Below are 25,659 nucleotides of genomic sequence, written 5' to 3'. Positions count from 1 at the left end.
CTAGGAAACAAGTATATGTAGTAATTAAATTCCTTATTGTCACACCAGACAACTTTCAGGATGATGCGTTCTGATAGGTTTTCATTTCCAGCTGTTTCATCAGCTCAAACCAGCGTCCTTTTCTTAGACATACAACCCTAAATTGTCAAAGTGTTGTGCAGGGATTTAGCCGTGTGACTCCCATTAACATCAATAAGAGTCGCGCAGCTAAATCCACGCGCTGTGCTTTGAAAATTTACCCCACAGTGTACATCCCAGGGTGCTGAAAGGATTAAAGTATTATATAGTAAATTCCCTCTTTGAGGTGCAGAAAATAAACAGAACTCTTCTGGTTTGTTCTAAAAGGCTATCTGTGCATGACTGCTGTGCGTGCGTCCGAACTTAGAAAGGTCTATAAAATATTAGAAATCCAAACAGAAGCTTGTAAGATACTTTGTATACAGTAAAGTGGTTTTACAAGAGCAACTTAACAATGGATAACCTCTGAGTTCCCTCTTCATTTAAAAGCATGACTCCTAAACAGTGTCCAGTAGGCAAAATCTTCCCCTCTATCCTGAGAGACAGAGCATTCAGGCACATCCCACTGAAGGACCATGATAGCTCCTTTGATCCCAGAACGTAGAGGTATAATGTCATGTTTATCTCAACTCCAAACTACCTGATCACCCGAACTGTTCGCTGGCTCACACTTTGTCTCAATTCTAATGCGAGTCAGTAAGTTCATTCAATGAGGAAGCTCAAGCAGTCAAAATAGGGAGAACATAAGGAGGGAAGGACAAAGGTAGAGAATTGCCCTGAGGCTGATCCTTACTGTTATAAGCAGTGAGGATCTCTGTGTGGCTCACCTCTACTTCTCCAGATGTATTCTGGCAGGCCTGCATCTCCTCCTTGTACTCTAACCCAAGTGCCTTTGTCTTTATGTCCCACCACCAGCACAGACTTGTCCTGCTACAGACAAGTCAATCATGACATAAAGATGAGAAAAGCCTCTTCTGTGTGGGTTAGCCAGTATACCCACAGCTGTCCCCACTGAAGAACAATGTGGATGCAATCAATAAGCCACAGATAAATTGTGACAGATGACATGTGTACACATAGTTTGAACCCAGCAGTAGTTCAAACTTAAGACTGTGTTCAGATCACCTCTACTGAGGGCTGTAATAATATAGTGAAAATAACCATATTGATTCCAAGGAGTAAAATACCAATAAAGATACATTATACATTGCTCATTGCTCATTATTGTTTAATTTCTGTAGCTAAATGATAGCCTTAGTGAAAGTTACTGAGAAGGACTCATTTAGAAGCATTGTCTTTCTAAGCAAAGTATGGAAGAGAAAATTTAAATACAGGACAGAGTACAAAAAAAAATAAATTGTAAGAGGTTCTGAAGACATTGTGGTCATTCAAAGTCAAACCAGCACTGAACGTGTATGTGTGAGGTAAGTAGAAGGCTCCGTAGATTAAGCAAACTGAAAAATTCTTCAGAATAGAGGGAAAGATAGAAGTTCTATCCCAAAAGTACCTGTGTCAGTCATTTACTGGCAAAAGCTACATGTCACTGTACTGTCATCAAGCGAGGAACATAAAGTCCTCAAAAGTCTATCTGCTGTGTATATTGGGCATATTCCCAGTAGGTTTTGATAATAAGGTGGCAAAAGCTGTTTTGCCATCTTTTGGGATGTTCACTCTGATGCATTATCTCAGAAATCTCCATTACCTTATAGAAGAGAAAAAAAAGCTATCTGCAACATATGTTGACATCAACTGAAATTAAAATTGAGGCCATGACAGTTAAGAATGGGAGCTGGGCTACTTGGCTGTGATGCAGAACAAAATGTAGAAATTTTTGTAATTAAAACTGACACACAGCTAGTGGACACAAAAGAGCCGGAACTATTCTATACTGAGAGGATGTCTCTTGGCCTTCATATGGAAAATGGTTGCAAAAAGAGGAAAAAGTTGTCAAAACTAGTTCATTTGTCCTATTACCTTTCATTTCTCCTATTATTTTATTGATTTAAAATTGGAAATTAAGAATTCTACCTTTAATGAATCATAATATTGATATTCAATTATATCAGGTCTTCCCTTTGAAATGTCAGCAATTACTTTTTTTTTCCCCCAAAGAACAAAAGTAAAGTCTAAAGAATCATATTTCCCTGTTTTTACATACTACCTAGGTTTCTTTTTCTTTAAGACAAATCTGTTTCAAAAACTTTATATCCTGAATGCAAGCACTAAATCTATATATAAAAATCAAATCCACAAAAGGGATTTTCGGACTTGATGAACCAACTCAAGATATTCTATGGTAATCTATGATAAAAAGATATGAACAAAAGCTGCCTCAGAGACACTGAAAAATGTTACCTGAGGTTTCTGTCTGCCAATAGGTGGCAGAGGCTGTGCTGTGGAGAAAGTCGGAGGACTTTTACAAGTCGGCCAGTCATAGAGCTCATAGGTGAAGGGCCTCTTCATTTGCTGCTGTCTGTGGCTCAATGGGTTTGACTTCCGTAGCAGCAGTTCCATTGGATCTGGGGTTTTTCTGAATGGTGAATTGTATATGCCTGCAATCTGAGGAGAAGATGGGGTTATCTTCAACTAACTTCAAACTTATTCTTGCATTTATTCTATAAATCAAACCAATTAAAAAACCCTATATAATGAACAGTTCTACACAAAGTTTCTGACAGCTACTGACATGGGATAGATCTATAGTTTAAATGCATCTCTGGGCATTGCATTACAGTTATAAAAGGGTTTAGATAGGATAATGTAATAGGTAATCTGAGTTTCAGCTCTTCAAGTGGGAGGTAACTTTCATTTTATGGAAGGAAATGCTTCCTGTATCTCAAACCCAAGTTTTCTGTCAGTCACATTAAATTTTTCACCTTCCACAGCAGTAGTCAAAGAAACATGCCAGTTTTCCCTTAAAAAATTATTAAAAGTGTACAAATTTGCATGTAGTTTTAAAGGTAACCTATTATAGCTGTTTTGAATTTTAAAGTTTAGTTTAAATACTGATTTAAATTCCTAAACACGATAGGAACAAAAATGTATTACCTATTATTTCCAAACACATACTTAAAGAGTAAAATAAGTGCTTATGCAAGGGAACATAACTCCTGCCCCTTTAAACTCTGTGCTAGCTGTTTCACAATGTAGACTAAGACAGTGGCAACTGCAGCGTTTTTTAAAGTAAAACTGAGTGATTAGTTAAGGGGAAATACAAGAAAACGTATGGAATACCAAAAACATGTAATTGCTTCTTTCCAGCAAAATGGTCACATTAAATTCCTTTAACTATTCAAATGTATTTAGTTTTCATAGTATAAAAATTGCAAAAAACCAAAACTATGGAATATAAATTTCTGAACTGTGAATTAAACTGAAAGATTCATTCTTTACCAAATTTGATATTTCATTTTTTCAGGATACATCTTTAATTGCATCACTAGTACAATCTAATAGAACAATTACTAATATAAAACATACATTTCAAACTCTGAACAAGTAATCCACATCATTAACAATCTGTGAATATCTGGCAAGTCAAAATTATGTGACAGACTGTTCCCAAATCAGTCCTAGAAATGTAGGGATTTTATCAGCTGTATATAAACAATTCTCAAATAGACATATGTGAGTTTACTGAATTAATTATGAACTGTTAAACATGAGAATTCCTATACCATACTGCACAAAGCCACTAAATCTCCTATAAAACAGATGATACGTGCTTAAAATACACCTGGTGAAAATTAAAGATATTGAGTTGCTTTAAGGATATTTATATTTTCTACAACAGTATACTCAGAGTATCCTTAAGACTTTTAAAGTAAATTTGCTGTTTAAAATATATGGTCCTTTCCTTTTAATATAATTTTAATTGCTATGAAGTATTGAATACATATAGTAGGAAAAGAAATCCATTTCGTGATGTGGGGAAAGGTAAGCAAAAGAGTACATGTTTAAAATCTTTCATTTCTCCTTTGGAACACCACTGAGGACCCATGAGAAAACTAAGTAGAGCATCAGCCTTCTCATAAAGTATTAATCTCTTGAGGCTGAGAGGACTGAACACTCCCCAATTAGCTCTAATGTATTTTTCATTAACTTCTACTGCAAAGTTCCAATTTCTTGTGTCAAAACAGTTAAATAAGGCCCATATAAAACTTATTGTTTAATGGACAAAAATATTCAGAGATGGTAGATTATTCAAAATATTGTTGGGCTATTCAAAATTTTATGGGGTATATTCTTCAACTCTGTAAGTGTTCTGGCCCTAATGACAATTTATACTGGCGTTCTGTTACATGTTTGCCTCTTAGTGCAAACCCTATAAACTATTCCATTGCACTATCAGTCTAAATGTGTAATGAGAAAGATGACATGAATAGAGATAAGTGGTAGAAACAGATGTATGCCAAACAACCACTGGTTGTTCATTCAGCTCTTCAGGATGTCAGACTAAAATGGCAGGGATCCATGCTTCAAATAGTAGGCAAGAAGAATCACTGGAGTGAATATGAAATTGCAGGTCCATCTGGATGATCTGTAAAATCCAGCTGCATCTTAAAAGTTTGGTTCTGAAAGTCTGGTACTTACTCACATAAACATCTCACAAAGTTACAGATTCTCCTAATGCTCTTATTATTTTTGCAACATTTCATACATTGTTTTATTGCAATTTTCTTATCAGCCCAGTATATTTTTGCCTGCGAACACTTGGTGACCTGTAAGCACTATGTAGACACAAGTTCCTTATGTTGTCTCAGGCTTTATTGCACTGTTCCACAATTCTTGAACGCATTCACACTGTACGCTTGTTATACAAGCTCTCTTACATATAAAATGCCACAGTCAAGGCCTTCCACACAAATTAGATTCCACGTTGTAGATATACACACTAACTCACAGTCATTATGGCTCCTCACCCATTAGTCCTACCGTGGCCATTGGCTTTGCCTACGTTCTGATCAATGAATTTTTGCCTTCACTCTGTCGATGACAGTAAAATAGAAAAGTGATTGTCTTTTTTTCACATTTCACTGAACTGCTCATTGTACTGTTACTTTATCTTTCCACCCATTCCTATGTCATCTATGTTCAGCTGTTGTATCCTGCCTAACGTGGAGACTGCATTCTAGCCATGCCGTGCATTGCAGAGGTCCCCAGCTAGTGGGAGAGATACTGCTCTCTCATGGTACATCTGTGAAGCACATTTTATAGAAAACTACAATGTCACTGAAAATGTAAACATTTTCTAGAAGAAAAAGATCTCCATGTGCACCACTGAGAATCAGGATGACCTAGAATAAACCACTATGGCATAACAATGACTCTCTGAAGTTGGCGGGCATGGATTTGTCGATCAGTAGCAAAGCCTGATCAGGGCTGCATCTGCCCAAAATTTACACCCCTTTTTAAGCTTTTTCTTAAAAAAAAAAAAAAAAAGGCTGAAGAACAAATTCAGTAGGAAATTAAAAAAAAAAAAAATACAGTATTTTAATCTACATGACATTGGGGGTTTTTTTTGGTTTTTGTTTCCCCAAAGTGGAAAAATACATAATCTTAAATAATTTACACATTTTTCCTCTGAAGAATTACAGGCAAGAATAACTTTAGTGTGATGTGGTGTCTGGGCTCTAAGCATTGGCATTGCTTCTGTTAGTCATACTTAGAGCAAGTATAAATGGCTCCACGAGTATAATGGCTCTTTGAAATTGCATTTTGCAATCTGTATCGAGATACTACATATAGTCTACTTGATACTTCTTTGTTTAAATGTTTGGCAGTAGAAAAAATTATAGTTCAGAAACGGTTCACTGTGAAATGCTGCTGAATATCTCAAGGTGCAAAAGGAGGATTGGATTTTAGCACTTTTAATGATACCAAAATTAGCCATAGTAGGTGTGGGAATCCATTGATTCAGTGTCTTTTGAATTATTATTGCTGAAAAAGTGTTTTAACAAAGAGCCATCTTTTGTTGTTCTTTTTTTTACATGCTATCAGGTTAAACATGCCGATAGCGTACAAACTATGAAAATGCATTTGGAGTTTTAGTGAGGCCAGTTGGACACTTTAAAAGTTCTTGCCTCTACAGTTGAAAATCTGTAAGATCTAGGTCAAAATTTATTATGAAGTGCATTTTGAAATAATAATTTTTAAGCCATCCTTGTTAATTACATTTTAATTATATATGTTCAAGTATTCAAACAGACAGATAGCAGAGCAATCAGCAGAGTTAGTATCTAGATAGATAAAATTAATACTAATTTACTCTAAATTCCCCAAGGTTTGTGGTAAGTTTTTAAGCCTAGATTTAAAATTGGCAAAGTTTGGTAGGAGAGTAAAGGGATGAGTTTTATTCTACTTTCCAGTTCAGACCAATCTCTGGCAAAATTGCTTCCATTCATTTTTAAATATCTCTGCAAGTCAGAGTCTTATTTTTGTAATTTCTTGCACATGTGCTGTGCGCTGATGGTTGCCCTCTTCACTCTATCCTCTGCAGGGAGCTGGCAGTCTGCAGAAATCTAAGAATCTGGAGGATCAAAGCCTTTGGTACTTAATAAATTTGCATATCTTCTTGAGACCAGGACAATGTGTTAAAAGTGTTACTTCATCTTTTCCCTACTTTATACAATATTCTCTCAACTACACAACCATTGTAGTTAATACTGCTTTTTCAATGGTAGAAGAGTATCAGTCTTGAGATATTACCTCATACTTTGATTCCAGTATTTCCCCACCTTTAGTCCATAAGAAAATATGTCACCCTCCAAAATATTATGATAGGTTACAAAAAGTACCTCTTGTCTGCAGGGAGAATGACCCATTTTTCTGTACTTGTGTTCTTCACAACTAAGAAGGGCCTCAGTCAAAGCCAGCTTTCTGGGACTTCATTTCCAGGAACAATTTTCTAAAACGACAAACACTATGGGGAAATCTGTGCTAACTGTTAAAAAACCTACAACGGAGTTATTTGCAGTACTGTCATGCTAACTTCCACCTCAATAAGACCAAAGAAATCTCTGGAGGGGACTCTGCTAATAGCTTCTTACTGACCTCCTTGCATCAGGCCCTTCTGGTGAATGGTGGCCCGGTGGTGAATATGGCAAATGAGGTGTGAAAGCACAGATTTTTTTTTTTTTTTTTTTTAAGACTATGGTTCCGACTTGTCACGGAAAATACAAAAAAAAAAAAAAAAAAAAAAAAGAGAAATGAGTTATACAATAGATATATTTTTCCCCTAGAATTCTCTGTCTCAGACCTTCCATCATGGAAACCCAAGCATGACCTGGAATATTAATTGTGTCAGGTCAAGCATACTGGCAAATGTACCATTTGTTACCCAGTCATCCTTAGCATTACATTAATATTTTGAATCATTTTGCATTTCTAACACTCTATCATTTAGCTTCCTCCCAATCATTTTCTTATCTTTATAATTAATGGTAGCATATAAAGAAAGAAAGAAAAAAAACCATAAGAAAACAAATATTAATTTAATGAACATTAGCAAAGAAAAGATTTGTGGGTTTGTTTTTTTTTTATATTTAGTATTGCTTCCACCTCTAATCCTATATTTAGTCTATGCTGTAGAATATCCATTTTTGTCTTTTCCTGTTTATCATTTCTATACAGAGAGAAAGACTTAACTGTTTTTCCCCAGATTACAACAAAGAAATTATTAAGGAGCTTGCCTTGAAAGCTAAACTATGAAGGAAAACAGCAGCAAAAGAAATAGAAAGAAGGAAGGAAGAAAGAAAACGAAAAAGGTGCAGGTAGAAAGGGAAAGACAAGGCTGTGTTGATTATGCTGGTTAGTTCCTCAGAAAAGATCGGTGATCCCAAGTGGTATAATAAAACGTGAACAGTTTCAGATGCTGCAATTTTTATTCATGAATGAATTATTTCTTATTCTTCTTTCTTATGTCTTGACTGAGCTTTGAAAGTCTACATATAAAATTCCAAGCAAAATATGCCCTGATAGTGTAGCTGTTGCAGTGCAAATAATTACACACATGCAAAATTAAAAATCGATGAAGTTGAGCTGAAGATAAAATGTAAGTGTGAAGTCAATACGAAGCGTATGCTCATATCTTTAAAATATTTTTTACCGTAATTTAACTAAACAATAATAAAGGTATGCTTTGTTTTAATTACTTCTCCCTATCAAGTCTGAAAGTCTGAAAGAATCAACATATATCATGAATATGAATGTTTCATTTAGCAGCCATTTAATGTCAAAAAAAAAAGCTCTGAGGGAGGAAGCCTTTGCAAGTGATTGTCACAGTAAGAATCTAAATGAAGTCCTACTTTCTCATTCTGGTCTTTTAATGAGGAGGTAAACAAGAAGGAAAAGACTCAACAAAATAGGCACTTAACTTGAAAATCCTTTTTTGCACCATTGTAATTTGTAAAAAAACTAAGCAGGCTGAGAGGAGAGGTAAGATATCTTTAAAAGCCATAAAAGTAAAAGCATGAAGGAGAGCTGTGAATGAAATATTTGCTAGAGATGGGATTGCTGAATCAACACTGACCAGTGCACTTCATCATAATTATCAGGACATACTACTGCCAGGGGATTTATAAAAATCCCACTCAGCAAATAATTGCCCTGCTGTTAGGAGATAGTCGGAGTGTTAACACACTGTCACAGTCCAGCGTTTAGTAAGATATTCAACATTCAATTACTCTTGCTGAGAAGTAAAAGGAAACATGATCATTTCTCAGCTACTGCAGTTATGCTTCCACATGAATTCCAGTGAACAATCTTGTTAATCCCCAGATATAGTTTCTCTAGGAGGTAAAAGAAATACCTTAAAACATTAATGATTCACAAGGAAAAAAAACATGTTTATATGATGCTGCAACCATGTCTGTAAAAGAAAAGGAATTTAAAACTTCTAAATAACTAGTTTATTACAGTCTGTCAGAATATTCCATATGTAGTGAAAATAAAAGGGTAATATCTTTACTATGAAATTTATTGGGGAAAGAGCCATCTATAAAATTTCTGTAAATACTGTTCTAGCAACAAGTATAATAAAACTATGTCCATGAACTCAAATTTGGAACATCAAAATATTTAAACCACATTAGAACATATTCTACTAGGAATAATCTGTGATTTTTTAACTAATATGAACACATTTTTATATTAACAATTAAGAAATATAGTGTAAACTTTATTCAGATATTGGAAGAATACCATAGTGTGGTTCAACATTCCAATTTGAGATAAAATTTCCTTACCATGGCTGACAATAGGAAAAATGTCACCTAGCTTTATAAATGTAAGTTCAGTTCTCACTGAGCTAAAGCTACTCCTTAGGCCTGATCCTGTAATCCTTATAAAAATATACTCTCAGGAACTGCGTCTAAATAAGAATTGGAGGACCTAGCCTGTTATTGTACCTAAGGTATTCTAGCTTTGTTTGAGATACCGATTTTATGCAGAGACTGAAGAATTCATAAATGAGTGATGAGTAGTGTATATTCTTTCAAGTGGGATTAATTACCTGTCTTCTGCTTAATATATATTCTGTTTAAACAGAGTAATAGAAGCATTAATTATTGTTATTCTGCCTTCAGATTGTAAATCCTGGTTCAGTCCTTTTCATCTGTGAAATGTTTGCTTGATATCAAAATAATAGTGCAATCACGTTTTAAATACACTTTTATAAGTAAACCAGGCTGCAATTTTATGGACTATACAATGAGGTGTTAAGGAAACATTCAAGTCCAGTATCCTGGCCACAGACCATAAAATCAACCTCTAAACCTGCACAGGCACTAAGTTCAATTGCAGAAAACAAAACTGTAACCAAGTCTTCAAAGAGGTACCAACTGCTTGGGTATATAGGAAACAAGACAAAAGAGAAACAAACTCTTAGTTTAACGCATGAATCATTGTGGCATAATATCCAAAACACAGCAGCCCAGCAAATGCAGAGGCATCCCAAAAATGTATCCACTTTTCATTGATTCTCTCTTTCTGACTGAGGCTTACTCTGTCAAATGTAATTCTTAAGCAGGCTCTTGATGACTTGACTAGATCACGGATAATAACTTGAATGAGAGAGAGATGGCATGGGAGACAATACTCTTGTGATGAAGACACAGAACAGAGATAGAGCATTCAAAGTTCTCTTACTGACTTCTCATTTGACATCTAACTGATTTCAAAACAAGCAGAAAAATACATTTTACCTTGCTTAATGACTTTATTTTAAAAATAGGAATGGGAAATTCCATTGCTGTTATCATTTTTTCTTTAAGAAGTGCAGGGGTGAGTATGGGATCATGTACAAATTCTAGGAATCTCTGAAAACCAACCTGCTTCTACAACCACCCTGTATAAATGGGAATTAAAGAGCTTAGTCTGAAGAAGAATCTCTGAAGGTGATTTTATTCTTCCATGTCTCAATAATTACATGTGAACACACAGACGGTATTTCCTTACTTCACAGAGTTATTTTGAGGCTAAAATTATTTATGCTTGTGAGAAGTTTTCAGAGCCTTAAAACACTTATTTAAATGTGTGATATTATTTACATCTTTAAATTTAAAATTCCATCTACTGTCATTGTCATAATGGAAAAGATTAAATTTGTAAAAAAAAAAATCAACTTGAAATTCATGCCTTGTTTCACTGGACTCAGAAAAACCCTTGTAATTATACCATTTAGTATCTCTGAATTTGTAACACCAGAAGTTACCTACAACAATATATCAGAAGGCAGGAGAAGCTCAGAGAGGACAGAGATGGAAATCATATGGAAATTTCCTTTGTTAATGAAATAATTGCTAAATAGAGAATTCATTCACTTCTCCATAAATACATATGTGCAACATTTCATTGCTTTTCATTCTTTCTTGTGTCTGTTGCATTGTGCTTACATGTGAATCTTCCCTCACAGACATACGTTCTGACAGATTTATTAAAGAATTTGCTGTAGTAAACCTATAGGATTAGACAATGACTAAAAAAATCAAAATGTGGCAGTATGTTTAACAAAGCAGTCTCCAATGAGACCAATATAAAATGAGGTGAAGGTTTAATGAATGCTCATAGTATTGTATACAGGAAAGAATAAAGAAGAGGGAACAGAACCATGTTAGTCAGATTTGTAAAGGTAGTCAGAAATTAGTAGAGAAGAGTGATGTCATAAGAAAAAATTAAAACATGAAGATTTTATTAAAAGATTGATGAAACAGAAAAACTGGAAGCAAAGCAAACAATAGGTGAGGGAATATACACAGTTTTCATCATGTCCATTGCAGGACAGACACAATTCCCAAATTAACAGTATATATTAGATACTAAACAAAAGCATTGAATATTGAATACACTGTGCAAGTTAATGAAAGAACTTTACCATTATACTATTCACTTGCTTAAGAGCTGAAAAACAAAAGAATTGGTGTGTACATCACTCATCTTGAAGTCTCATTAAAGCAAGGATACCATCAGTGCCACTTCTTAATCAACAGGAAGGTTTGCTGTTGAGAAATGTACAGCATTTTATCTTCATGATTTCTCCTATGCCATTCCTAACCTCCCTCTTCTTATACACCTATCTCTTATTTAGCACGTAATTCTTCTGATATAATAGTTTCAAAAATTACCTGAGCAAGACCATACATCACATCAAACTTGTACAAACACCAGACAGACTACTACACATCAACCAAATTTATCCCAGTAAAAATTTCAGGAATGTCAGTGGAGTTCCACTCTGTGCAAATGTGTGTGAATGTGGCTCTCTGTGTGAGCTATTTAGTTGATATTTGCACTACATCGTAGTTCCCTTGCAATACAGATTCTTTCTTAAATGTGTGTACCACATCATACACAAAGCCAACATTCAATATATAACTCACTCTTATCAGTTTTCTGACCCTGCAGCAATCCAACCCTTTTGCCACCCCAATTGACAGTAATACACAAAATGTGGTCATGTTTTCCTAAGATCTCAGCATGTACACTTTTGATAGATTACACAGCTTGTCCTTTAAACTCTGCCATTAATCCTACCCACAGGAGTTAGGCAAGAAGTTTGTTGTCTAGAAAAAACCCACACAAATAGAGATTATGCAATTCAAATGCTCAAAAAGACCTTCTAGCTACTGGATTTTTAAATGACTAGTGCTAGATGCAGAGATGCTAAATGCTGTAATACATGGTAGATACAGAGATGCCACTATGCTATAATAACATATGCTTAGGATGAATGACATGGCTAGTAACAAGCTATTTAGAAGCCCTGAGAAATATTGCTGTGTCTACATGGATATGCCTTTAGACAACTGAGCTTGCATAGGATCAATCATAAAACAGCACTCAAACTTTACATCCTATTGTGTGTTAAGCTCTTTCTAATGACAGATGATTTTTCAGTGTAAACTCTTTCTCATTTCTTTACACAGTTAACCAGTTATCAAACAAACTGAAATGATTTTATAATAAGCAGCCTTTAGGAAAAATAGAATTTGCAATACTGTCACAGAACACGCTTAAAATTATTAGATTTGTTCTATTTTTAAGTTTATTCACACACTATCTTTAAAAAATAGGATGTGAATAACTTGTTTTCTGGGAAGCGTGGCAAAGGGAGAAATTACAGATTTCTGTTGGAAGCACTTTCTTTTACCATTTGTGCTAAAATGAGACTTAAGACTGAATGGGAAGGAAGTACTTTTCACTGACACTGGGGAGAAATACATGTGAAATGGTGCATAGCCATCTATTACTCATAGGAGGTAGGTTAGGCTGTCAGCAGATAGCACTTCCCCATCCTCTTCCCATTGCTCCCTAACCTACGGAGTTACCCTTTTTTATGAAGATCACCACACTTGCCATCCTAGTTTTGGCTTTGATCGTACTTGCCCTTTCTAGGGAGACAACCACCCCGTCTTAGAGAAAAAGAAAGGCTGATTGAAAAGGATATAAGCAAAACTGGAAAATCTATGGAAGCTGTAAACTTTGTCACTAAACGGTTTTGGCAGAGTGTGCACCAGATAGATTCTGGAGGCATGTGTTGGCTTCCAGCACTTGCCTTCTTTTTACATTACCATGATACTGTGTTGAGTAGCAGAAATGCAGTCCTGCGTGTTCCCAGGATGAGTAATCCCAAAGGGCAAGAGCTGGACTCAAATTCTAAGAGAACTAAAGATTTTGGAGTGTGTGTGCAAATCACTTAAAGGTCATTTTTGGAATTCAGACCTAGTGGAACTACCTTCTAGACATAAATATTTTTTTTTTGTTCAGGTAACAATGTCTTTCAGAATCACAAACAGATCAGTTACTGGCTGCTTTCAGTTTACCTTACTTTGTCCTTTTTGACAGAAACATTAAGCAACGTTAACTGAGATTCCTTTCAAGTGAACTGAGATTGTGTGTATAGTGCCCCATGAGGCACAAGAGTTGAATGATTTTCCTGTAGTGAATACCTGTGAATAGACTGATACATCTGGCTTCCAATGTGGAAGCGAATACATGAAGAAGGCTTTCTGATCAAACATACCTGTCACAAGTACTGTAAGAAGGATTTAACGTAAATTGAGAATACTTTGGAAATAGTATTTTATAAAAACAGAACACTGTAGCATGAAGTGCTTTATATACTAATGCTATTTAAATGTAGCTGCAAGCCTGCCTGAGAGCTAGGAAAGCTCACTCTCTCCTCTTTAATTTAAATGCGTTTTTATGGTACAAGCTTTGGAAAGTACTCAGAAATATCTGACTTCTTGGCAGAGAAGTGATGAGTGGATGTGAAACACCCATGAATAGGTGGGGATGTTCAGTGATTGGGGCACCTACATTAAAAAAAATTAACCATTTTAGTTCATCTTCGGGAAGTATTAGTACTTATAATGAATGATAATTTCATCCCTTGAATGTTTTAGAGACAGGATAATAAAATTACAACAGTAAAGAGGGAGGAAATAAAATGTAAAATGTAAGAGCTAATTCATTCTTCGTGCTAGCTCAGTCCTTGGCCTTTCCTGAACAGACACTGCCAATAGTAACAAATTATGTATAATCATTTTGTGATGTGGACCGTTCACTTGGGACTAAGCTCAAATGACCAAACTTGCAGCCTTGTCTCTTAAACTGTGGATCTGAAGATCAAAGGCCAGAGTTTTATCCAGTGAGTCTTCACCTTTATAAGAATAAAACTGCCAGGTGTCCAGAGACAGAGTGGGTGTCAAACAGTGTCATTTTAGACCAATTGTTTTTCAAGTTCTTATAGGACAGCACATTAGGTTAGAAGCATATTAATCAGTTATGTCTTCTGAATATTCATTAGCCTGCTCCAGGAAGGATTTTGTGGCTTTATTTTTTTCTTCCTCCCTCAGAACATTTACACCTGATGTAAGTGCACTAACTTCAATAGAATTAACTCCTGATTTCCAGTAGTGTAAGAAGGGGACACACACAGTCAGTGTAATGTTTATGAATTGCCATCTCTGTTGACAGGAAAATGTAATAAAAAAATACCGTAGCATTGAATATAATTTGAATTTAAAATATTTTACTCTATGAACTGACAAACATGAAATGACAACTGATGTAATCAATAAAAGTGATACAATTTTGAGTCCTACAATAACTACAGAAAATTCAAATGAAACTGGTCTGAAAAACAAAAGCTGAAAAGTAACCTTGTGGCATGTTTTTGCTACCTTTATACACAAATGCCCTAATTCAGAGTCCACAGAAGTTTGCTAAATGGCTCCCACTACCCTAAAGTGGAATTGCTTATGGAATATGGGTGTTACATAGAGAGAGTAAGAACGGAAAACTCTTTTCTCATTGCTGAAATTAGAACTTTTCACTGTTAACTCACTTGATGCTAACATTTTCTTCCTCCTCAGAGAACATTATTCTTAAGGTGTTTGGGGTTGTTTTTTTAAATTGTTTTCTATAGTGCTAAACTATGTAAGAGTTACTGTATCACATATTTATGTCTCCCTGGAAAAGTTTATCTCAGTCAAGACTAGTCCCTTTAAAAATACTTCCGTATTTTATAACACCAGCTATTATATCCCTACAAGTAATCCTTTCTAATGCATTAGTTCAATGGGAATAAATATGGGCAAATACCAGCTACATGTCTACACACATTAGCCTTGACTCAACAGAGAGATGGTGACACACTCAAGCAGGCACTGAAAACTGAAGGAACAACTGCAATCCAAAAAGATAACTCATGTCTTATAACTGGCAGTTACTAAAAGAAATGTCATAGATTTTGTGACTTTTACAACAAAAAGTTCTATTATTAGACATGGGCTTTGTTCTTCTCTTGCAGCTCTAAATTACCTAGGAGGCTTATGAGCAGTATCTTTTAACAAACTGCCAAAGGATATCAGGAGAAATTGTCACTCCGCTAAAGAGGGCTCAAAAATGACAGAATTTACTGTTGCTTGGAGTGGAGGAGGCAATCTGCAGAACCTCACCAAACTGTGGAGAAAGATTAAGGCACTTTGCAGTTGCATATTCTCTTGTGACAGAATACCAGAGACAGTATATGCTGTGAAATGAGCATGCTGCAAAACAATACTGCAAGGAGAATAAGTGAACTTGGTCTTCCAAGGAAGCACAATTTGAGAGCTAGTGTTGTGGGCCTAGACCTCTTATCACACTCTTTCTGTTTAGGTTATTCCTTCTCTGAGTATTAAGAGAGGCAGGAATTGGAGGAATACAGAGGCCAAAAGTGAACACCTTAATAATCAAAAAATGGAAAGCTCTAAACCAAAAAACTACAAGTCCTTCAACTACCAACTGCTGGGAACTAGGAGAGTATTCTTGGCATGTCATTATACTGCCCCATTGCCCCATTTTATTCCTCTTCCCTAGGCACATGCTGTTGGCCACTGTCAAAGATAGGATGCTGGGCCAAAGGAGCCTTCAGATTGACTCAGTCACATCTTCTAATTGATCAGGGCCCAACAGAAAGAAGATTCTGTACAAAATCAAGAGTAAGCATACACACACAACTGCAGGATTAATTTTTCTCAAGGTCTCTATAGTTAAAGCATTCAGAGAGAACGGGAGATCCCACAGAACAGAGGACCAGTATTAGCTCATCTAATCTTAGCATGATTTATCGAGGAGCAGGAAGTCCAGGTTTGGAAATGAGGCTGTGACTGAGTCCACCAGCCAGAGGAATGATAAGATTAAGTGATACATGTAAAACATCATATTCTCAATAATGTCAAAATACATTTTGTAATTGTGTGACAAAGCTCTCAAGCTTTCATAGACATTATATCACAGAGAACTTTGGCTTTCTGGACTAGTTGTACATTCATTTTCTCTGACAAAAGGTAAATGTGGTTTATCTGCTTAGAAACAGAAGAAAGTTGGAGAAAAGAATTCAAATTCTCCTTTACTTCACCCAGTACTGTTTGCTATATGGGAAAAACTATAGAGTAAAGGGAAAAGATCTGTAGCTCTGCTGATTCTCCAATCCTTTTCTCAGTGAAAGGAGAAACTGTAATAGCAAAAGGCTTTTTCAGCTGTGGCACTCTGAAGACTGTTTCCATAGGAATCTTTTCCTGATCTCAATGACTTTACAAGACACACACCACTCTTCTCCTTTTACCACTTCCCTTGCTCTGGCCTCTTTCAGAGGCCACTGCCTTCTGCTCCCCACCACACTGTAGACTTGCAGGTCCTCCACCTGGGTAGCAACAGTAGTGCTAGCAGCAGCTGACACTCTTGCTCCCACTCACAGACTCTCGTCAGCACTGCTTCTTGCTCTGTCAGCAGATACTTAAACAATACAGGTCTGTATTCTAGCTTGATACTGGATCTTTGGATTTAGTCTATTATATACCTAATTCTAATCATCATTGTAAGACAAAGACCAACTGCAAAATTCCTTGGAAGGTTGGAAATACCAATGACAGGAATCATGCAACAAGATGTTTCAACAAATGTGGGCTTTTCATACCCACTTCTACAAAATGCCATTAATGTATTCAGTGATTCTGTCTTTCATTGACTTTAAAGGCCATTTGTCAGCACTTTCCAAAGGATGGCCCTTTCTACAAATGTCAGCCTTGTGAATATGACAGAGCAGAAGTAAGAACCTATTCAATTATAGTGAATTTTGCTAATACAGAAAGGGAAACTAAGGGATATAGAAGGATAATCTACATAGGTAAGCATGTTTATAATAGAAAACTACATTTAATAAGTAGTTCATTTATTAATGACAACTAAAAAAAGAGCCTCATTACCGCTGTAGTGGAAATACCATACTGTGATTATGGACTAATAAGAAAAACTTAATTATTATAAGTTTCATGTCTCAATAAGAAATTACAATGCAGTTCAAGATAAAACATATAAAAAAATGAAAAAAATACAACTGCATTGTTATTTCTATTGTGTTACCAACAAGAAATGACAAGAAATGTTCTTAACAATGGCAAAAGTTTGTTAAATATGTACTGCATTTTTTATCATGTTCATTGGGAAGTCAGAATTTATCAGTCTGTTAAGGTAAAAACAGGCAAGGAAAACATTGTTTTATATATACATATAAATTTTAAAATCTGAAATGTAGAAAGTCTTATTTTTAAAATGGAATTTAGTTTAGAAGCTCCACAGTTGCCATCTCACAGATTTATTTCTTGCTGTATTTTACACTGGAATCTCTTGCAACAAGCAACCAGTAGGTGGAGCAGACAACATTAAGTTCTCACGTGATAAGAAGGGCATGGACTTGACTGTTGGGAGGGGGTCATAATTATGGGAATCATGTAGGAGACATTTCCTTCAAGCAAAAGAAGCTTATGTGTGTAAGATGTTACTTGACAAGTTATAGATACTACTGGCTTATATAGCAGGTTGATTAAAAGCTCAATATTTCATAACCATGAAGTTTTAGAGCTCATGCTTTATTTCTCCAGACATTATTTGACAACTAATTTAATTTGAACCAAATAAAAATTTACTTTGTTTTTTCAAGTCCACTCTTATGCCTACAAATAGGGTTATATTTGTGTTGCATGGTACTATAGAAAAAAAATATGTAGCTGTTTTTTAGTAAAGCAAAAAACCATGTTTTAAAGTTGGCAGGATGCATAACATTGTACTTTCACAGAAAGACAGTCAATAATTATATTTTTAATATAAATTATTAATATATATTATTAATAACAGCAAATTAACATTACTACTTTTAGTAATTATTGATTATGCAAATATCCTAACTTGTTTAACTTCCTTTTCTTTGAACTTCTTTGCTAAAATACTAACATTCTTTTATTCAAATGAACTGCTTAGTTCTTATGTGGAATAAAATGTTTGTGTAAATGCAATCTATTTTTACAAGTAGCAATGGGAAATGTCATAATTGGGTGAGTTTGTATGGCAAAATACACTCAGTCAACTGTTTGCAAAAACTCTAGGAAAATTGTAAGGTATAGTATAATACCATACATTTTTTATCATCCAATGATTTCCCTGAATGTCAGTTTCATAGCAATGGTACTCAATACATACACGTCCCCCCGCAGAAAGGTAGGGAACTGCAGATAAAACAACTTAAATGTAGGTATGACTATATAATATTTTGTAAGCAGATCAAACTCCTTGCTCATGACTGTAAAGCATGCACACGCTTACTCTGCCCGTATTTTGAGCTGACCAGGAGCTGTGTAACTGCATTAATTCTTGAGCTAATATACCGTGGCTCTCAACAGGGCTAATTAGTTTGGGTTCAGCCCCATGTTATAGCTCCAGATTGGCTTGGAAAGTAATCAAAGCAAGCTCACATCTGTCTATATAAGACTATGTGTATATACCTGGTACCAGCAACAACAAATAATGCATACTAATTCAGAGTTTCGTATCCATTTCTTCCTCTTTTTTTTTTTCTTTATAAAGGTGACAGTTTATAGAATAAATAATGCTTGAATAGCAAGTTAATTAATGAAAAAGACCAAACATTTTGACTTCATCATAGGTCATACTAGACATACTAGACAGCCCTGTACATTCCTGACACTAGCATTTTTAAGTTTTACTTTTTGAAATGTAAAACAATGCTAGCAATTAACAATAGGCACAACCTTACATATATATTTATAATCTGTGGAATAAGAAGAGCAAATTCTGCAATCAATAAAGGGTTCATAGACTTTAAGGCCAGAAAAGATCACTATATCATCTGCTACATTGTGCAATGCTACAATGTTTGATCATCTCCCTCTTTAACCTGTAACACACTTCTGAGATGGGTTTTTGAGCTTGAGCTTGTAGGGAGTAGAGAATGGAACTTGACATGCTTTGCTTTACTGAAATTGAGGAGCAACAACTCCTTAATTCCCTTCTGTCAATAAGGAGACAATTCTGTCTCACCCTTTTTGCCTGTAGTAAAACAAAAAAATTCAGAACTATAGCATATATTTGAAACAGTTATTGCAAATACAGATCTTGCAACGCTGTCCACATAACCTGCCTAAACACCTCCAGCCTTGACGCATGAGGTTGCTCACTCTATCACTCCACCTTGTTATGCATGGCAGGAAGGTGAGGAGATTGTAGCAAAATTTAACAGATCACCTCTACAACTTATTGGCCTTTAGTTAATACATGACTCATTACAATAAGTCCAGCTTATCAACCTCCTGTTTTCATTTGCTGTGCCCCCTGCTTACAATTACATTTTTTCCTTAACTCACTCAAAACTTGTGACTTTGGATGCCTGTTGCTACTGAGACATGAATGGACCTTGCTCAGTAATCCAATTAACTATGCTTTGAAGACAGCAAGAAGCAGCTGTAGTCAGATCAGAAGACCAGGCATATAGAGAGTAAAATGTGAGACACAGAGCATCAAACCAGAAAACTCTGCACTGAAATAATTTGCCCTGTATCTTAGCAAGATATAAAATTCTATGACTATGTGCAATTGCAGAATACAGACTTTGATTGCAATGAGTAATTTACTTCATATATATCTTTGCCAGTTTTCAGGTTGTCTGTAGGTGTTGCATTGATTTACACTCATTCATGTTTTGAAATACTACCTGCAAAAGAAGATGGTTCTTGAAGCACAGTTCTGTAATAAAGGAAAAATTCTGTGGGCTCTGAGTCCCAGTATTCACAAACCGTCTCAGAAAGCAAAACCAAGCATATTTTTGTTCTGCAAAACACTGGTAGCTGTGCAATTATTTAAAATTAGAAACCCAAATTCATCAGAACATAATAGTTACTGCTGCTGTCTACCAGCAGTCCCCCAGGTGGATGGCTGAAATAAGGCACTACTTGCCATTCCTTAACCATGTGTTACAGCTTGCTAAGCCTGTATCATCAGAATTGACCTAAGTTTACTGAAATCTTTTTAGCCCACAGGTCACTCAATGTCTCTAACCAGACAATTTTTGTACTCCAGGTAATGTTTATGCATTTGTTTACATAAATTGTTCTGTTCAGAACAAGAATTCCCAATTTTCTACAGGTTAAAACAATATAAAAACACTGTGTAGATTATTCTTAATATGTTAGATCTACATCTGGACAAATCAATTATTGTGAACTAATTTCAGTTATTAACTAGCTCCCCTGTCTAAAAGCCACTCAGAACACTTTTAATGTTATTTTTACTAATATTTTACTATGCTATTTTTTTGCAAATAAAATTACTTAAATTTGATGTACAAATGGAGTTTTCATAACTACAGTTAGTTAAACTATATTTGTATTTATTGGATAGGTCACAAATGGCTCCCAAACAGAGCAAAAGATTAAATACTCTGTCACTAAGTGTCATGGTTATTTTTCCTGTGTTCTTTAGAATTAACCATTCTTACACACAGGCTACAATTAACAGCCTATGAAAAGCAAGCACTTAGTTCATACTAGCATACCCTGATTGCACATTAATTCCTTATTCATATGAAGAACAACCAGTCATGAAACATTTATGGACACAAAATCTTTTTTTTTTTTTTTACAAGAGGGGACTAAAGAGGCAAACCCACAAGCTTTACCAACCATATCAATTTTGTATAAGATATATCTACTGCCATATTCACCTGTCTGTAAAGCAGCTTTCATAAGGAAGCTTGAAAAAAATACCACTTTTATCAATACAAAACAAATTAATCAGTAAATATTTAAAATTTATGAGGCATTTCTCTGTGAAAACAATCATGCTAAATAAGCTGATTCAGGCAGTTCTAGGAAAAGCTTCAGCTGAAAACCTGCATTTACAATCTATCCTAAAAACAAGCAGAACACAGCACCAATCCAAGCATTAGCTCAATTAAAAAAAAGGGAAAAAAATGAAATCCCTTCTCAGCTTAATAACTTGTTAGCTCTTGACAAGTGCAACAACACAACAATAAGCCAGTCAAAATGAGTTTTTAAAGCGAGGTTATGCCCTTCGTGTTGTGTTATCACAGTGGCAGATCAAACTGCTGACTTGGACTCTTTCTGCCAGCAGTGCTGATGCTGCCTCTATGAAGCTGCTGTCACGGAATAGTCATGGTACCTGCTCTTGCCTATAGAAAAGCACTAAATTGAACTCGAAGTAGTGTCTTTGTGATATCTTTTCAACAAGTCATGTCCCATTCAGCCTGCTAGTTTATCTCTGTCAGGCTGGGGGCCCAAGTGGTTTGCATGAGCTGTCAGGGACAGGTATACCAACCTGCTCAGTGCTAAGGAGGTAATGCATCTTTCGGGCTTGGTATTTCTTTTCCTTTTCTTTCTTTTCTAGGTCCTTCCTTTTCTCTTCATTTTCCTTCATCTCAGTGTACTCTTGGAGTTCATTCCTGTAATAAAATAAGTCTGCTAATTATATCACAACAATAAAAGATGTACTAATGTTTTGTTTTACTTTAACCCTTTTATAGCTTCACAGTATTCTGCTGTTACGTATTAGCAGTATACTGACACCACTGGAATGCAAAATTACCATTCATTCAGTTCCACAGCAGCAGGATTCTACATGGATATAACTGTGAAGAAATAGGATTAAAATGATAAAAACTATGAACAGTATATTAGTTCATATTACTTACTCTTTTGAAGAATATGTCAACCTATGTATTTTTAGAACTTGATAAAATAGCATTCATAGATGTCCTTTTTTTGTCTTTAAGAGTCTTTTTAGTTTGAATTTCCCTAAGCAGAAGTTATTATAATTTAGTGATTTTCCTTCAAGTGGTTTCAAAATAAAAGTTGCTCACTTATGTTTCAGCTAGTGCCTTGCAACACCTCCTCACTCCTAGATCCTTGAGCCTTTTGTAAGGTTGAGAATGTAGGCATAGAGAAAATCTGGATGTAAACCTTTTATGTGTGCAATGTCCTTAAGAGGAATTTCCATAGCATTAGAATTCTTACACAGGTCACTTTCTACTCTGGTCTGATAGCAATGGTACAGGCCACCACGAGAAACAGGAGCGTAACTGCCTCATGAGCCACTGCATGACAGAGGTTTGCGAACACATAGTGTCATCTAAATGAGTGGGTCTGTATATCCAATAGGTCATGGAAAATTCTTTCATCGTAAATGAAATAAGGAACTGTACCTAAAACCAGCTCTCAAAGAGTGGGTAAAGCTCATTATTTTAACTGAATGTTTAGAGGAAATTTCAACAGAAAATGGGCATAGATTTTCTCCTCAATGGCTTTTTTTCATAGAGCCAGGCTTGCCATAAATTATGCAAACAGTGGAGTGAATTAATGTTCTATAAGAAACAAAATTGCGTGCTATTGTGCACAGTGCACGTGTATGGAATTTTTTTGACCCAGTTAAAAAAGGTTAGTTTGATTAACATTTGTTATTTTTGTTATTAAGAAATGGCTAGTTCAAATTAACCTGGTGCCAAAGACACCAAGCATATTCAGTCAAGGACTTAGATTGTTTAAAAGTTAACTGTGTAAATTCTAGTCTTTATTTTTTTAAGCATGTGTATATATGATAAAATAAAAAGCAAAGAAAAATATACTATTCACATGTCTGGATAATTCAAATATTCCTGCAAAACATATTATTTAGAGAGGTCCACATTAATAGTCTCAGTTGTTTCAATGAGTACCAAATAAGACATTTTAGGACAAGGGTCAAATCCTGTCAAAATATGCACATGAATAAGTTTGCTGATATGAATAATCCCATGGGGAAGTCATATTGCTCCTGAAAGTGTTTTTAAGATTGTGACTTAAACCTATTCTTAATATTTTAATAATCATAATGTTAAATTAGTTCATTAAAATATGTGAAAGAGCAGTAATTGTTTTATAAATATGAACACTATGAAATCACATTCTTAAATACAAGTTGAAAAGTAGAATTTTTATTTGTTTCACACTATCTTTCAAGCTTTTATCAACTAAAATAACTAAAATATTAAGTGATTAAACATGTTTTATTTCAAATGTAGAAGAAAAAATAGAAAGAAAAGGAAATAAAGATCAGAAAAGATGTATAGGTCTGTTTCAATCTCCGGAAATATTTTTTGTTGCAGTTTACTGTTAAAGGCTGCTAATACAATATTTCATACAAGGTTACTTATGAAGCACACTGACGTTTAAAAATCACCATGCTATGCTTTTGCAGCAGTGTAATTTTTTTCCAACGTAAGATTAAATTGCAAAATAAATGAATTACTTAGAGTGGCATGGCCCCCATTTTGCCACCCTTCTCTTGAAAATTGCTTATTAATATGAAAAAAGAAGTTGGAAAATAGCCTGTTTTACTTTATGCATAGCGTTTTGGGGCCTCAAAGCCCGCAGAGCTGGACTAGCTGCACAATTTAGATTGTGTTGGCAAGCGGGGACGATGACCTTTCTGACCTGCATCTCAAGGCTATTATTAATCGCTAAGTAACCTGGTAAAGCCAAACAAATTTGTTTCCATTGAAAGGATCTCTATCTGTGTCTGAGAATTTGTGCTGTACCAAACAAACCTCATTAACTGTGTCCATTTTTGACAAAGAACTAGGAGTTGGAGAGATTGGCGACCTTTCTTTGTCCTTAAAGTACAGATTTCAGAGTCACTGCATGTAGGTACATAAGCATTTTTATTTGGAAACTCTTTGTTCTGTATCAGTCAATCATAAACAATTAATAAATGGACAACGCATATAGTATCAACTCTGTTCTTTTATGCCACTTCACCTTCAATATCAGAGTGTATGATCCATGCTTTACATATTTTATACTATTTCTTGTTCCTTTTTGATTACTGAGTCCTCTATTCAGCTTTAGGACAGCTATCTATAACTGATGAAATGTCTATCAACATATTACTACAGTTCTTATATACTCATTTACTTCTTCACAACAGTGGATATGGTAGCTTTGTTATTTAGAACACAACTGGTGATGAAAACCCCCAAATAATGATAAAAATATAAATTTGTATTACAGATGTAATGATAAAGGGATGCAAAATGTTTTCCATTGTCATTAATCTGACTTTAGCAGATTACTTTGAATGAATGATTAATAATCATTATTTGCTGAAATTAAATGAAGTCCAAAATACTTGTTGAAGTTCAATGTAATTCATGATCTTTTTAGACAGTACTATCATCCAAATCATCACGATCCTTCCTGATTATCACACATCTTCTCCAATGCTGTACCATAAACCATTTAAAAGTTTAGGGGTTTTTAAGCAGTTACAAATAATTTTCAACACACTTTTGCAGCCTACACATTTGTCTGTTGTGCTAAAATATTTCTATCCTGTATTATACTGTTCCATACAGTTGTACAGAACATGCAGACAATTCTGTCTTGGGGTAAATAGCTCCCAAGCTGATTCTTTCCTAAGAGGCAGTACAAGTAAGGGGTATGTAGTAGTCCAAACATTGCTTGACTGGAAAACATAGATGTTATAGCATAAATATAGATTTATTCTAAAGCTATTTGAACCTGAAACTTTCACATCTTTTACCATAATTTCAAGAATTTGAATAGGAGCAACAAAGCAGAGAATCTAAAAGCAGTTGGATATGAATACACTATTATTTCACACATTAGCAGATTAATACTAACACGTTATGCACTGTGTGGGGGCTTTCACTGTTACCATACAGAAAAATGTTAATAGCATAAGTGATACCAAAGACATAAACTTAGACTACCAAATAGAGTTAGACTTCCAGATAGTTTGCATGTAAATGTGTTTATTGAGAAGTCTCATGCTCATGACCTTCTACATGTATGCCTTCCCAGAGAAAATAAATCCAAATTCCACTACAGTCAATTGAAAATTCATTGAAATTAAATGATCTTTGGATTAAACCCTTACACTTATTGCCAGCCTTCTGTTTGTTCATACATATCTTAGGTTCATTGAGCAATAGTTAGCAATCTTTTCTTGGGACTAGACGATATTATGAATACTAGCTATGTATGATGCATGATACCCCGTGGACTCTTGACCACATTTGCTTCAGGATGAACCTTTCATGGTTCAGTGTGAAGTGGGAGAATTGAATATGGGCATATTGTTTGGCCTAAGTTTTTAAAGTTTCACCAGAGTTTTGGGGGAGAAAAAGAGTTCTTTAATGCAAACCATGTTTTAGTTTAATTAATAATCTTATTCTATTTGTATAAATGATCTGTCTGTTGCATGGCTCATAGTTGGAATAGTAGTGCTTATTAAACT

The 25,659-nt window shown here is 35.1% G+C and overlaps 1 protein-coding gene across 1 annotated transcript in view; it reads right to left on the bottom strand.

Moving 5' to 3' along the window:
• The window catches only part of SPATA17 (spermatogenesis associated 17), a 99,039-nt gene that overhangs the window by 32,469 nt on the left and 40,911 nt on the right, over positions 1-25,659 (bottom strand). The window contains exons 6-7 of the mRNA XM_049833531.1: positions 21,685-21,808; positions 2,374-2,577 (exon numbers count right to left, since the gene is read on the bottom strand). Coding sequence (XP_049689488.1) covers positions 2,374-2,577; positions 21,685-21,808 — 328 coding nt within the window. The remainder of the gene's footprint in view (positions 1-2,373; positions 2,578-21,684; positions 21,809-25,659) is intronic.

This window comes from Accipiter gentilis, chromosome 30 (assembly GCF_929443795.1).
Source record: "Accipiter gentilis chromosome 30, bAccGen1.1, whole genome shotgun sequence".
Lineage (NCBI taxonomy): Eukaryota > Metazoa > Chordata > Aves > Accipitriformes > Accipitridae > Astur > Astur gentilis.
Note: the sequence above shows the minus strand (reverse complement) of the source record. Positions and strands in the feature narration are given on the sequence as shown.